The sequence below is a fragment of the Salmo trutta genome, chromosome 22 (assembly GCF_901001165.1).
Source record: "Salmo trutta chromosome 22, fSalTru1.1, whole genome shotgun sequence".
Lineage (NCBI taxonomy): Eukaryota > Metazoa > Chordata > Actinopteri > Salmoniformes > Salmonidae > Salmo > Salmo trutta.
In genome coordinates this window covers 49,449,476-49,465,869 of record NC_042978.1, presented here as the reverse complement: position 1 = coordinate 49,465,869, position 16,394 = coordinate 49,449,476, and the positions used below count along the sequence as shown (strand labels likewise).

The following is a 16,394-nucleotide window of genomic DNA, read 5'->3' as shown; positions in this document are numbered from 1 at the left end:
CCCTGTCACACAGCTAAAACAGGGAAGCATACACAGATCCCTGTCAAACAGCTAAAACAGGGAAGCATACACAGATCCCTGTCACACAGCTAAAACAGGGAAGCAAACACAGGATCCCTGTCAAACAGCTAAAACAGGGAAGCATACACAGGATCCCTGTCAAACAGCTAAAACAGGGAAGCATACACAGGATCCCTGTCAAACAGCTAAAACAGGGAAGCAAACACAGGATCCCTGTCAAACAGCTAAAACAGGGAAGCATCCAGTCCATCTTTAGGCCAATGGGATGGTCTCATAGGAGAAACAGTTTGAGATAAAAATAGATGTTAAAGTAACTATCCATTTTTTCCAGATTTCTATCAAATTTGACCACTATTTAATTACAATATGAGTGAAATATGGTAATTGAGTATGTTCAAAGGCAGCTTTTCTGTGTTGGAACGGTGTGGGCGTATACCCCAACAACAGAACGGTGTGGGTGTACCCCAACAACAGAACGGTGTGGGCGTTTACCCCAACAACAGAACGGTGTGGGCGTATACCCCAACAACAGAACGGTGTGGGCGTATACCCCAACAACAGAACGGTGTGGGCGTTTACCCCAACAACAGAACGGTGTGGGCGTTTACCCCAACAACAGAACGGTGTGGGCGTTTACCCCAACAGCAGAACGATGTGGGCGTTTACCCCAAGAACAGAACGATGTGGGCGTTTACCCCAACAACAGAACGGTGTGGGCGTATACCCCAACAACAGAACGGTGTGGGCGTATACCCCAACAACAGAACGGTGTGGGCGTATACCCCAACAACAGAACGGTGTGGGCGTTTACCCCAACAACAGAACGGTGTGGGCGTTTACCCCAACAACAGAACGATGTGGGCGTATACCCCAACAACAGAACGATGTGGGCGTATAATGGTCTTTAAAAATATTCATGCGAGTAGACCGTTGATTGGCCAGCTCAGCCAATGAGCTAACATGACATCATGTTCGATGATGAAATAGGAAACATTTCTGAAAACAGTCTGTTTGAGATACAAGTTTGAGGTGGGGTTTTTATTCTCCAATTTATGCTTTGGCCACAAATACGAGTATAGGATGAGTCGACAACATTATTTGGGTATGAGTTAAGAGAATATGAACTTTTAAAAAGTGTGATTTTTTTTGTATTTTTTTTACTGGACAGTTACTATGAGTGACAGACATTTCAAAACACCTGTCCTAGTTTATTTAGGTGACTGTATTAAAACCATAGAAGTACATATTATCCCTAATTGAATAGGACTTGTGACATACCATAGGCTTCTTGAAGTCGTTGGGTTTGATGCAGCGTATGAAGTAGGGCTGGCAGACTGTCAGGGTCTTCATCAGGGCATCTAGGGACTGACGGAACTGGCCACTCAACGTAGGAGCACGCTTCTTAGTATCAACCGTTTGCTGCTGTGGAGAAAGAAAGAGAGTGAAAGACAGAAATATATATACAATATACAGAATATTCAGTACCAGTCAAAATGTTTGGACACACCTACTCATTCCAGGATTTTTCTTTATTTTTTACTATTTTCTACATTGTAGAATAACAGTGAAGACATAAAAACTATGAAATAACACATATGGAATCACGTAGTAACCAAAAAAAAGTGTTAAACAAATCAAAATATATTTTATATTAAACACCCTTTGACTTGATGACAGCTTTGCACACTCTTGGCATTCTCTCAACCAGCTCCATGAGGTAGTCACCTGGAATGCATTTCAGTTAACGGGTGTGCCTTGTTAAAAGTTCATTTGTGGAATTTCTTTCCTTCTTAATGCGTTTGAGCCAATCAGTTGTGTTGTGACAAGGTAGGGGTGGTATACAGAAGACAGTCGTATTTGGTAAAAGACCAAGTCCATATTATGGCAAGAACAGCTCAAATAAGCAAAGAGAAACGACAGTCCATCAATACTTCAAGACATGAAGGTCAGTCAATACGGAACATTTCAAGAACTTTTGAAGTTTCTTCAAGTGCAGTCGCAAAAACCATCAAGAGCTATGATAAAACTGGACTGCCACAGGAAAGGAAGACCCAGAGTTACCTCTGCTGCAAAGGATAAGATCATTAGAGTTAACTAACTGCACCTCAGATTGCAGCCCAAATAAATTCTTCACTGAGTTCAAGTAACAGACACATCTCAACATCAGCTGTTTAGAGGAGACTGCGTGAATCAGGCCTTCATGGTCCAATTGCTGCAAAGAAACCACTACTAAAGGACACCAATAAGAAGAAAAGATTTGCTTGGGCCAAGAAACACGAGCAATGGACATCAGACCAGTGGAAATCTGTCCTTTGTCTGATGAGTCTACATTTGAGATTTTTGGTTCCAACTGCCGTGTCTTTGTGAGACGCGGAGTAGGTGAATGGATGATCTCCGCATGTGTGGTTCCCACCGTGAAGCATGGAGGAGGAGGTGTGATGGTGTGGGGGTACTTTGCTGGTGACACTGTCTGTGATTTATTTAGAATTTAAGGCACACTTAACCAGCATGGCTACCACAGCATTCTGCAGTGATACGCCATCCCATCTGGTTTGAGCTTAGTGGGACTATCATTTGTTTTTCAACAGGACAATGACCCAACACACGTCCAGGCTGAGTAAGGGCTATTTGCCCAATTACGAGAGTGATGGAATGCTGCTTCAGATGACCTCAACCTCAACCCAGTTGAGATGGTTTGGGATGAGTTGGACAGCAGAGTGAAGGAAAAGCAGCCAACAGGTGCTCAGCATATGTGGGAATTCCTTCAAGGCTGTTGGAAAGCATTCCAGGTGAAGCTGGTTGAGAGAATGCCATGAGTGTCTAAAGCTGTCATCAAGGCAAAGGGTGGCTACTTTGAAGAATCTAAAATATATTATTATTTGTTTATCACTTTTTTGGTTACTACGAGAGAGAGAGAGAGAAACAGAGAGACAGCAACAGAGAGACAGAGACCGAGAGAGAGAGTGTGTGTATTCTTATGCTACTGTATCGGAGTGACTCTAAAATGTAGCTATTTTAAAGCACATTTCCTGCAATTCTACATGTTTTACCATGAGGCTGAGATTATATATATTCTTTACAGTTTTAAAGCTAGTTTCCTGCAACTCTACACAATTTGTCATGGGCTGAGGGAAAATATGCAATTTAAAAGCAAATTTCCTGCAATTCTACACATGTTGCCATGTTCTTATGCTACTGTATCTGAGTGACTCAAACATGAAACAAAATCAATGGGGGGCCCATGTCATGACATTTTGGCAATTTTCTGATTCTCCCTGACTGTCTAGTTTTTATTTTGGGGATTGTTAGTAACACACACACACACACACACACACACACACACACACACACACACACACACACACACACACACACACACACACACACACACACACACACACACACACACATATATATACACACACACACACACATATATATATACACACATATAGCTCCATTATCCTTTCTACATACTTTATAACTGGTTTTAGTCGTTTAAGTTTACACTGAAAACAATCGATATAGGGGAAACAATGAAGCAGCTTTGACCGCTGGGTATCTGTGTTATATTGAAGCTGCTCCAGGGTTTCCCAGGCCTCTTTCCATGGGGTTCCCAGGGTTCCACTGACCCGTAGAGAGTTCTTGGGAGTGATGGTCATCTTGGGATTGGCGCTGGCTATCTCGTGATTGGAGGAGAGCTCGTTCTGGAATGCCTGCTTTAGCATCTTATTGGATGATTTCTCCACCAGCTGGATGAGGTCAGCGCTCAGAGCATCTCTGTTCTTCTCAAGGAAACCTAAATAACAAGATGAAACTATACTAGTCCCAAATGGCACCCTATTCTCTACATAGTGCACTACTTTTGACCATGGCTAACAGGGAATAGGGTGCCATTTTGGGACGCAGGCTACATTATACAGATTTTATAATGATCATATCAAACACAAATAGTGGGCAGGTTGAAATAAGTAAAGTGGTTCTCAATCCAACACCGGTACAAACAGTCATTACAGTTTAGAGTCTAGAAATACAATGTTTGCGTCTTTGAAAAATCTTTCGAATACCTTTTGAATCGTAGTGGACCACCCCAGCGAAATGCTGGATTCCAAACTGGGTGTCATGGTTGTTTTTAGGGGGAATGTAGACATCGCCCTTCCCATGTACCTGGTTCATCTTGTTGATCATGGTGGTATCTGTACCCTACACACACACACACACACACACACACACACACACACACACACACACACACACACACACACACACAACAGAACAAAGAACCGAAGCGTTAGGATCTTTCACTTGTCCGAGCCAGAACGGCCCATAGCGTAAGAGACTATTTCTTGTTTCTGTAGCTTGAGGCAGCTTGATGTACAAGTACACCACCTAGACAGGATGCTAGTCTGTACAAGTACACCACCTAGACAGGATGCCAGTCTGTACAAGTACACCACCTAGACAGGACGCCAGTCTGTACAAGTACACCACCTAGACAGGAAACCAGTCTGTACAAGTACACCAACTAGACAGGACGCCAGTCTGTACAAGTACACCAACTAGACAGGACGCCAGTCTGTACAAGTACACCACCTAGACAGGACGCCAGTCTGTACAAGTACACCACCTAGACAGGACGCCAGTCTGTACAAGTACACCGCCTAGACAGGACGCCAGACTGTACAAGTTCACCGCCTAGACAGGACGCCAATCTGTACAAGTACACCACCTAGACAGGACGCCAGTCTGTACAAGTACACCACCTAGACAGGACGCCAGTCTGTACACCACCTAGACAGGACGCTAGTCTGTACAAGTACACCACCTAGACAGGACGCTAGTCTGTACAAGTACACCACCTAGACAGGACGCCAGTCTATCACAGGGCCTCACTTGGAATGTTACTTGCGCTTTAGAGCTATGGTTCTCTTCCCTGGCCTATCCACAGGGGCTATTTGGGAAGACCTAATAAGATCATAGGCTTTATAATCAGTTGCACATGAGGTGGGTATTTCAGAGCACCGTGTAATTGGGGAACAGTAACCAAAAAAGTAGTTTAAAGTGTCACTGAATTAATTTGCGTCCCAAATGGCACCCTATTCCGTACATAGTAAACTACAGTTGACCAGAGCCCTAATGGGCCCTTTAGTAGTGCACTATATAGGGAATATGGAGCCATTTGAGCCGCGGTCTTAAAGTGCAGGTGTGACAGGTTAAAGGAAATTCTCATAGCCTGTTATACATTAAAAAGTATTAGTAAGTTCATAGTATGTGAGGATCTTAAAACATCTAAGGTTAAAAAGATCATGCATTCAGTACTAGTTAATAGAGATTGATAAAATTAATATAATTGTGTAAAAAAAGTTCAAATCCGTCAAGCGTACAAAGGGTAAGAATTGTAAGAGGAATGTGTAAACGTTATATTGATTACTTTATTTTGTGGTGCCTAATTGAAGGGTAAAAGTGTTAATCTGTGATCTACTAAATGCTCTTAAACTATGAGCCTGAGATCGATTGCTCTGGTCTCCACCCAAGTTCCCGGGGAAATCGCGGTCTTTTCCTCATTGCACTAAAGTTCTCATTGAGGAAACAATACCGTATCACTCTCATGATTATTTCTCCCCTTTTTCAGGGGCGTAACACAGGGCGGACGCTGGGTACCTTGGGGAAGTTGCTCTCCTCGTCGATAAGTGCCAGGATGTTAAGAGACTTGCTGGCCAGCACGTCCAGTGTTCTCTGGTTGTCGTTGTATTCGATGTGCTTCCAGACGATGTTCTCGCGGGTGTACTCATCCTGCTCCAGCTTGAAGACATGTTTCACAAAGAACTGCTGCAGCTGCTCGTTGGCGAAGTTGATACACAGCTGCTCGAAACTGCAACGAAACGAGCAAACAACCCTCACAATAATCAAAAGATTGGTCAACACTTTAGGACGATGAATAAAGTCAAAGGCTGACTGACTTTAGGGAGATGGATTAAAGACATGAAGGCTGGTCTGACTATAGGGAGATCGATTAAAGACATGAAGGCTGGTCTGATTTAAGGGAGATAGATTAAAGACATGAAGGCTGGTCTGACTTTAGGGAGATCGATTAAAGACATGAAGGCTGGTCTGACTTTAAGGGAGATAGATTAAAGACATGAAGGCTGGTCTGACTTTAGGGAGATAGATTAAAGACATGAAGGCTGGTCTGACTTTAAGGGAGTTAGATTAAAGACATGAAGGCTGGTCTGACTTTAGGGAGATAGATTAAAGACATGAAGGCTGGTCTGACTTTAGGGAGATCGATTAAAGACATGAAGGCTGGTCTGATTTAAGGGAGTTAGATTAAAGACATGAAGGCTGGTCTGACTTTACGGAGATCGATTAAAGACATGAAGGCTGGTCTGACTTTAGGGAGAGAGATTAAAGACATGAAGGCTGGTCTGACTTTAAGGGAGATAGATTAAAGACATGAAGGCTGGTCTGACTTTAGGGAGATAGATTAAAGACATGAAGGCTGGTCTGACTTTAGGGAGATAGATTAAAGACATGAAGGCTGGTCTGACTTTAGGGAGATCGATTAAAGACATGAAGGCTGGTCTGACTAAGGGAGATAGATTAAAGACATGAAGGCTGGTCTGACTTTAGGGAGATAGATTAAAGACATGAAGGCTGGTCTGATTTAAGGGAGATAGATTAAAGACATGAAGGCTGGTCTGACTTTAGGGAGATAAAGACATGAAGGCTGGTCTGACTTTAGGGAGATAAAGACATGAAGGCTGGTCTGACTTTAGGGAGATCGATTAAAGACATGAAGGCTGGTCTGATTTATTAAGGGAGATAGATTAAAGACATGAAGGCTGGTCTGATTTAAGGGAGTTAGATTAAAGACATGAAGGCTGGTCTGACTTTAGGGAGATAGATTAAAGACATGAAGGCTGGTCTGACTTTAGGGAGATATATTAAAGACATGAAGTGACAGCTGTGCTGCATAAAATGCAAAATTGACCCTAACAGATTTTCAATGTACCGATTCCATGGCACATGGTTTATGAACCGATATGCAGGATTCAAAACTTAGAATTTTTCAATTTAAATTATATAAAATTCTTGCAACCAATAGAATGTTTTATATATATATATATATATGGTGGATACGACCATCCCAGGTCTGCAGATTTTGCTGCGAAGAGACAGAATCATTAGATCATTTGTTTTGTTACTGTCCAGATGTAGTTTGTTTTTGGTCACAGGTCCAGGAATGGCTGCAGAAAGTAACATTTACCTGGAACTAACTCTGCAGATAGCACTACTGGGTGATTTGAAAAGTCATAGTCAATCAATCAATAATATAATACTAATTTTAGCCAAAAAAATGATCTTTAATTTACAAACTATGAGAATAGAAAGGTTCAGAACTTTTTTGAAACATCACAGCTGAAAAATATATGGCAAATAGAAATAAAACATGGATAGAGATAGATGGGAGGATTGGGACTGAAGGTGTTCAGAGATAGATGGGAGGGGTTGAGCTGAAGGTTGTTCAGAGATAGATGGGAGGGGTTGAGCTGAAGGTTGTTCAGAGATAGATGGGAGGAGTTGAGCTGAAGGTTGTTCAGAGATAGATGGGAGGAGTTGAGCTGAAGGTTGTTCAGAGATAGATGGGAGGAGTTGAGCTGAAGGTTGTTCAGAGATAGATGGGAGGAGTTGAGCTGAAGGTTGTTCAGAGATAGATGGGAGGAGTTGAGCTGAAGGTTGTTCAGAGATAGATGGGAGGAGTTGAGCTGAAAGGTGTTCAGAGATAGATGGGAGGAGTTGAGCTGAAAGGTGTTCAGAGATAGATGGGAGGAGTTGAGCTGAAAGGTGTTCAGAGATAGATGGGAGGAGTTGAGCTGAAGGTTGTTCAGAGATAGATGGGAGGAGTTGAGCTGAAGGTTGTTCAGAGATAGATGGGAGGGGTTGATGGTAGCTGAAGGATGGGCTTAAAAACAAATAAAATATATCTATTGTAAAATACATTGTCAAATTTTTCAAGAAAACCTTGGATTTTTTTTTGAAAAGTTAAATGGAATTTTACAACCCTAATTCACCAGTGGGATGAATGAATTATTTTGTGATGGTACAGACCTGTTCTTGTTGAAGTTCTCGAAGCCGAAGATGTCCAGCAGACCGATAGATTGTCTGACGTATTTAGTGTCCTCAGGAGGCGGCTTGAACACAGCCTTGTTGATCTTCTCCACCACCCAGACAAACAGCCTACCATAGATGGCCTGGTGGAGGACAGAGCAGAATACAAGCAAACATTATCATACTGTACTATTTGCATTGCACCCCACCCCCCCCCCCCCCACCCTCTTCTACACTGCTGCTAATCTCTGTTATCATCTGTGCCATTGCCACTTTAATAACTCTACCTACATGCACATATTACCTCAATTACCTCGACACCGGTGCCCCCTCACATTGACTCTGTACCGGTACCCCCTGTATATAGCCTCCACAGTGACTCTGTACCCGTACCCCCTGTATATAGCCTCCACATTGACTCTGTACTTGTACCCCCTGTATATAGCCTCCACATTGACTCTGTACCCATACCCCCTGTATATAGCCTCCACATTGACTCTGTAGCGGTACCCCCTGTATATAGCCTCCACAGTAACTCTGTACCGGTACCCCCTGTATATAGCCTCCACATTGACTCTGTACCCGTACCCCCTGTATATAGCCTCCACATTGACTCTGTACTTGTACCCCCTGTATATAGCCTCCACATTGACTCTGTACCCGTACCCCCTGTATATAGCCTCCACATTGACTCTGTACCGGTACCCCCTGTATATAGCCTCCACATTGACTGTGTACCCGTACCCCCTGTATATAGCCTCCACATTGACTCTGTACCCGTACCCCTGTATATAGCCTCCACATTGACTCTGTACCGGTACCCCCTGTATATAGCCTCCACATTGACTCTGTACCGGTACCCCCCTGTATATAGCCTCCACATTGACTCTGTACCCGTACCCCCTGTATATAGCCTCCACATTGACTCTGTACCCGTACCCCCTGTATATAGCCTCCACATTGACTCTGTACCGGTACCCCCTGTATATAGCCTCCACATTGACTCTGTAGCGGTACCCCCTGTATATAGCCTCCACATTGACTCTGTACTGGTACCCCCTGTATATAGCCTCCACATTGACTCTGTACCCGTACCCCCTGTATATAGCCTCCACATTGACTCTGTACCCGTACCCCCTGTATATAGTCTCCACATTGACTCTGTACCGTAATAACCTGTATATAGCCTCCACATTGACTCTATACCATAATAACCTGTATATAGCCTCCACATTGACTCTATACCATAATAACCTGTATATAGCCTCCACTGACTCTGTACTGGTACCTCCTGTATATAGCCTCCACATTGACTCTGTACCGTAACACCCTGTATATAGCCTCCACATTGACTCTGTACCGTAATAACCTGTATATAGCCTCCACATTGACTCTATACCATAATAACCTGTATATAGCCTCCACATTGACTCTATACCATAATAACCTGTATATAGCCTCCACATTGACTCTATACCATAATAACCTGTATATAGCCTCCACATTGACTCTATACCATAATAACCTGTATATAGCCTCCACATTGACTCTATACCATAATAACCTGTATATAGCCTCCACATTGACTCTATACCATAATAACCTGTATATAGCCTCCACATTGACTCTATACCATAATAACCTGTATATAGCCTCCACATTGACTCTATACCATAATAACCTGTATATAGCCTCCACATTGACTCTATACCATAATAACCTGTATATAGCCTCCACATTGACTCTATACCATAATAACCTGTATATAGCCTCCACATTGACTCTATACCATAATAACCTGTATATAGCCTCCACATTGACTCTATACCATAATAACCTGTATATAGCCTCCACATTGACTCTATACCATAATAACCTGTATATAGCCTCCACATTGACTCTATACCATAATAACCTGTATATAGCCCTGCTATTGTTATTTACTGCTGCTCTTTAATTATTAGTTATTCTTATCTCTTACTTTTTTAGAGATTTTCTTAAACTGCATTGTCGGTTAAGGGCTTGTAAGTAAGCATTTCACTGTAAGTTCTACACCTGTTGTATTTGGCGCACGTGACAAATAAAATGTGATTTATGATTACTATAATGCACTATAATACATTATCATACATTATAATACGCTATAATACATTATCATACACTATAATACATTATCATACACTATAATACACTATCTTAGAGACATAATTATATTATAGCCAAGCATCAAAGATGATAACGTTTATATTTTTACCTCATGACTGAAAAGGTTTGCAAAGAAGAGCACCTGATTTAAACTCCAGATATATTATGGTCTTAGTAGGAGCCCATGCAGTCTCCTAGCCTGGTCCCAGATCTGTTTGTGTTGTCTTGTCACTGTCACTCAATTTGGCTAGACAAGAAGTGGTACCAGCCTCACCTTGACAAATGCGTCTTTGCCGTCCATGGCCTGGGCTGAGGTGAGAGGTTTGGTCACACTCTCCCTGGAGGTCATGAAGGAACGCTGGGTCAGACTCTTCTCCAGGGCCTTGGGGTCCACCTGGACCACACACAGAGGGGGACATTACAGAGGTCAGTGACAGGTTAGTCTGGAGCTAACAGATATCACACCATGTTCTTGTGTACCCTATCGTATTCTTGAGAACCAAAAACAGTTTCCGGGGTATGGAGACACCTAGAACGTCTGGGATTGAGGCTAGCGACAGGCTGGGATTGAGGCTAGCGACAGGCCGGGATTGAGGCTAGCGGCAGGCCGGGATTGAGGCTAGCGACAGGCCGGGATTGAGGCTAGCGACAGGCCGGGATTGAGGCTAGCGACAGGCCGGGATTGAGGCTAGCGGCAGGCCGGGATTGAGGCTAGCGACAGGCCGGGATTGAGGCTAGCGGCAGGCCGGGATTGAGGCTAGCGACAGGCCGGGATTGAGGCTAGCGGCAGGCCGGGATTGAGGCTAGCGGCAGGCCGGGATTGAGGCTAGCGACAGGCCGGGATTGAGGCTAGCGACAGGCCGGGATTGAGGCTAGCGACAGGCCGGGATTGAGGCTAGCGACAGGCCGGGATTGAGGCTAGCGACAAGCCGGGATTGAGGCTAGCGGCAGGCCGGGATTGAGGCTAGCGGCAGGCCGGGATTGAGGCTAGCAACAGGCTTACCTCCAGAAGTTTGATTGCCATGTTGAAATGATGTGACGTCATGACGTCACAGCTCTCCAGATTATTCAAAATGGTGGCTGGAAGGATCAAAGATAAGGAAGTCAGTTACAGTAGGAAACTTCAACGGCCCAATGGATTTGACATGCGAAGAATGTCTTCCTCCCCAACAACCCCAAATCATGGCTCTATCTCAACTTGTCTTTCCGTGATTCCTCACATCCTGTTTTTATCACCTCCTTCTAAACCTTATTATAGTAGTAGGTCCACGAAGAGATGATGGGTTACGGTAAAATCCCAATCCTATACCAGGAGAGAGGGGTTAGGGTAAAATCCCAATCCTATACCAGGAGAGAGGGGTTAGGGTAAAGTCCCAATCCTATACCAGGAGAGAGGGGTTACGGTAAAATCCCAATCCTATACCAGGAGAGAGGGGTTAGGGTAAAGTCCCAATCCTATACCAGGAGAGAGGGGTTAGGGTAAAGTCCCAATCCTATACCAGGAGAGAGGGGTTAGGGTAAAGTCCCAATCCTAGACCAGGAGAGAGGGGTTAGGGTAAAGTCCCAATCCTATACCAGGAGAGAGGGGTTAGGGTAAAGTCCCAATCCTAGACCAGGAGAGAGGGGTTAGGGTAAAGTCCCAATCCTATACCAGGAGAGAGGGGTTACGGTAAAGTCCCAATCCTATACCAGGAGAGAAGGGTTAGGGTAAAGTCCCAATCCTATACCAGGAGAGAAGGGTTAGGGTAAAGTCCCAATCCTATACCAGGAGAGAGGGGTTAGGGTAAAATCCCAATCCTATACCAGGAGAGAGGGGTTAGGGTAAAGTCCCAATCCTATACCAGGAGAGAGGGGTTAGGGTAAAGTCCCAATCCTAGACCAGGAGAGAGGAGTTAGGGTAAAGTCCCAATCCTATACCAGGAGAGAGGGGTTAGGGTAAAGTCCCAATCCTAGACCAGGAGAGAGGGGTTAGGGTAAAGTCCCAATCCTATACCAGGAGAGAGGGGTTACGGTAAAGTCCCAATCCTATACCAGGAGAGAAGGGTTAGGGTAAAGTCCCAATCCTATACCAGGAGAGAAGGGTTAGGGTAAAGTCCCAATCCTATACCAGGAGAGAGGGGTTAGGGTAAAATCCCAATCCTATACCAGGAGAGAGGGGTTAGGGTAAAGTCCCAATCCTATACCAGGAGAGAGGGGTTAGGGTAAAGTCCCAATCCTAGACCAGGAGAAAGGAGTTATGGTAAAGTCCCAATCCTAGACCAGGAGACAGGGGTTAGGGTAAAGTCCCAATCCTAGACCAGGAGAAAGGAGTTAGGGTAAAGTCCCAATCCTAGACCATAAGATGCAAGGAATCAGGGAAGGGTGAATAGAGCAAAGTCATAAAACTCTCCCTGATCCTGACCTTCAAAGATATAAACCTCTCCTCTCTGATCCTGACCTTCAAAGATATAAACCTCTCCTCTCTGATCCTGATCTTCAAAGATATAAACCTCTCCTTCCTGATCCTGACCTTCAAAGATATAAACCTCTCCTCTCTGATCCTGATCTTCAAAGATATAAACCTCTCCTCTCTGATCCTGACCTTCAAAGATATAAACCTCTCCTCTCTGATCCTGATCTTCAAAGATATAAACCTCTCCTCTCTGATCCTGACCTTCAAAGATATAAACCTCTCCTCTCTGATCCTGATCTTCAAAGATATAAACCTCTCCTTCCTGATCCTGACCTTCAAAGTGGACGTTTCCCAGGTGCAGAATGGCGGCCAGCAGTTTGTTGATCTCCCAGGAGTCATTCTCAGAGAACATCAGGATCTTCATGGCCGAGCGGAAGTGGGCGTACTCCTTAATGTCGTCACGCCCATCGCAACTGGTGCAGTTACCCTGACAACGCAGAACAACAACAACCAGGCTCAGAACAAGGTGATACTAGTGATGCATCTCGGACCTGGTCTCCATTTACATCAATGAACAATTATCCCTTCACTACTCATACAGCAGCACTGGTGGCCATGTTTTCATTTTATTTTGATTTAATCTTTATTTAACTAGGAATAAGGGATTGAAGTTTATTCCATTACAGGTTTTCTATGTCATGTGTTGGTAGTAGTACCAATGATGTCCATAAACACAATACATGTAAATACAAACTATTAGCATATACACTGAGTATACCAAACATTAAGAACACCTTCCAAATATTGTGCTGGCCCATGTTGACTCCAATGCTTCCCACAGTTGTGTCAAGTTGGCTGGATGTCCGTTGGGTGGTGGATCATTCTTGATACACACGGGAAACTGTTGAGCGTGAAAAACCCAGCAGCGTTGCAGTTCTTGACACCAACCGGTACGCCTGGCACCTACTATCATACCCCGTTCAAAGGCACTTCAATATTGTGTCTTGCCCATTCACCCTCTGAATGGCAGACAGACACAATCCATGTCTCAATTGTCTGTTGGCTTACAAATCCTTCTTTAACCTGTCTCCTCCCCTTCATCTACACTGATTGAAGTGGATTTAACAAGTGACATCAATAAGGGATCATAGATTTCACCTGGATTCACCTGGTCAGTCTATGGAAAGAGCAGGTGTTCTTAATGTTTTGTAGAGTCAGTGTACATGTCTGTGTTGTTACCATGGTAGTTGTACTGTATAGATATGTGGTTGTTACCATGGTGAGGTAGTTGTACTGTATAGCTGTGTGTGTGGTTGTTACCATGGTGAGGTAGTTGTACTGTATAGCTGTGTGTGTGGTTGTTACCATGGTGAGGTAGTTGTACTGTATAGCTGTGTGTGTGGTTGTTACCATGGTGAGGTAGTTGTACTGTATAGCTGTGTGTGTGGTTGTTACCATGGTGAGGTAGTTGTACTCTATAGATATGTGTGTGGTTGTTACCATGGTGAGGTAGTTGTACTCGGAGGCGTTGCCTAGAGACAGGATCTTCTTCTGTTCAGCTGGCATCCCCATCAACATACAGTAGAAGATGTGGTAGTTCCTCTCCTCAGGGGCCTGCAAATACAAACACAACACCTCACTATGGACCTGCACATACAATCACAACACCTCACAAAAGACCTGCACATACAAACACAACACCTCACTATGGACCTGCACATACAATCACAACACCTCACAAAAGACCTGCACATACAAACACAACACCTCACTATAGACCTGCAAATACAATCACAACACCTCACTATAGACCTGCACATACAATCACAATCACAACACCTCACTATAGACCTGCACATACAATCACAACACCTCACTATAGACCTGCACATACAAACACAACACCTCACTATAGACCTGCACATACAAACACAACACCTCACTATAGACCTGCACATACAAACACAATCACAACACCTCACTATAGACCTGCACATACAATCACAACACCTCACTATGGACCTGCACATACAAACACAACACCTCACTATGGACCTGCACATACAAACACAACACCTCACTATAGACCTGCACATACAATCACAACACCTCACTATGGACCTGCACATACAAACACAAACACAACACCTCACTATGGACCTGCACATACAAACACAAACAACACCTCACTATGGACCTGCACATACAAACACAACACCTCACTATAGACCTGCACATACAAACACAACACCTCACTATGGACCTGCACATACAAACACAACACCTCACTATAGACCTGCACATACAAACACAACACCTCACTATAGACCTGCACATACAAACACAACACCTCACTATGGACCTGCACATACAAACACAACACCTCACTATAGACCTGCACATACAAACACAACACCTCACTATGGACCTGCACATACAAACACAACACCTCACTATGGACCTGCACATACAATCACAACACCTCACTATGGACCTGCACATACAAACACAATAGCTCACTATAGACCTGCACATAGAAACACAACACCTCACTATGGACCTGCACATACAAACACAATCACAACACCTCACTATAGACCTGCACATACAAACACAACACCTCACTATGGACCTGCACATACAATCACAACACCTCACTATGGACCTGCACATACAAACACAACACCTCACTATGGACCTGCACATACAAACACAACACCTCACTATGGACCTGCACATACAAACACAACACCTCACTATAGACCTGCACATACAAACACAACACCTCACTATGGACCTGCACATACAAACACAACACCTCACTATAGACCTGCACATACAAACACAACACCTCACTATAGACCTGCACATACAAACACAATCACAACACCTCACTATAGACCTGCACATACAATCACAACACCTCACTATAGACCTGCACATACAAACACAACACCTCACTATAGACCTGCACATACAATCACAACACCTCACTATAGACCTGCACATACAAACACAACACCTCACTATGGACCTGCACATACAAACACAACACCTCACTATGGACCTGCACATACAAACACAACACCTCACTATAGACCTGCACATACAAACACAATCACAACACCTCACTATAGACCTGCACATACAAACACAACACCTCACTATGGACCTGCACATACAAACACAACACCTCACTATAGACCTGCACATACAATCACAACACCTCACTATAGACCTGCACATACAATCACAACACCTCACTATGGACCTGCACATACAATCACAACACCTCACTATAGACCTGCACATACAAACACAACACCTCACTATGGACCTGCACATACAAACACAACACCTCACTATAGACCTGCACATACAAACACAACACCTCACTATAGACCTGCACATACAATCACAACACCTCACTATAGACCTGCACATACAAACACAACACCTCACTATAGACCTGCACATACAAACACAACACCTCACTATAGACCTGCACATACAAACACAATCACAACACCTCACTATAGACCTGCACATACAATCACAACACCTCACTATGGACCTGCACATACAAACACAACACCTCACTATGGACCTGCACATACAAACACAACACCTCACTATAGACCTGCACATACAATCACAACACCTCACTATGGACCTGCACATACAAACACAAACACAACACCTCACTATGGACCTGCACATACAAACA

At 43.9% G+C, this 16,394-nt stretch overlaps 1 protein-coding gene across 3 annotated transcripts in view; it reads right to left on the bottom strand.

Annotated features, from left to right (window-relative positions):
• The window catches only part of myo7ba (myosin VIIBa), an 87,223-nt gene that overhangs the window by 56,085 nt on the left and 14,744 nt on the right, over positions 1-16,394 (bottom strand). For 2 of the 3 annotated variants that reach the window (XM_029708314.1, XM_029708315.1), the window contains exons 8-16: positions 14,168-14,281; positions 13,001-13,154; positions 11,279-11,355; positions 10,550-10,669; positions 8,131-8,273; positions 5,683-5,893; positions 4,089-4,224; positions 3,654-3,820; positions 1,300-1,443 (exon numbers count right to left, since the gene is read on the bottom strand). In XM_029708314.1, the coding sequence (XP_029564174.1) occupies positions 1,300-1,443; positions 3,654-3,820; positions 4,089-4,224; positions 5,683-5,893; positions 8,131-8,273; positions 10,550-10,669; positions 11,279-11,355; positions 13,001-13,154; positions 14,168-14,281 (1,266 nt within the window). The remainder of the gene's footprint in view (positions 1-1,299; positions 1,444-3,653; positions 3,821-4,088; positions 4,225-5,682; positions 5,894-8,130; positions 8,274-10,549; positions 10,670-11,278; positions 11,356-13,000; positions 13,155-14,167; positions 14,282-16,394) is intronic. The other variant, XM_029708316.1, reaches the window with a different exon arrangement.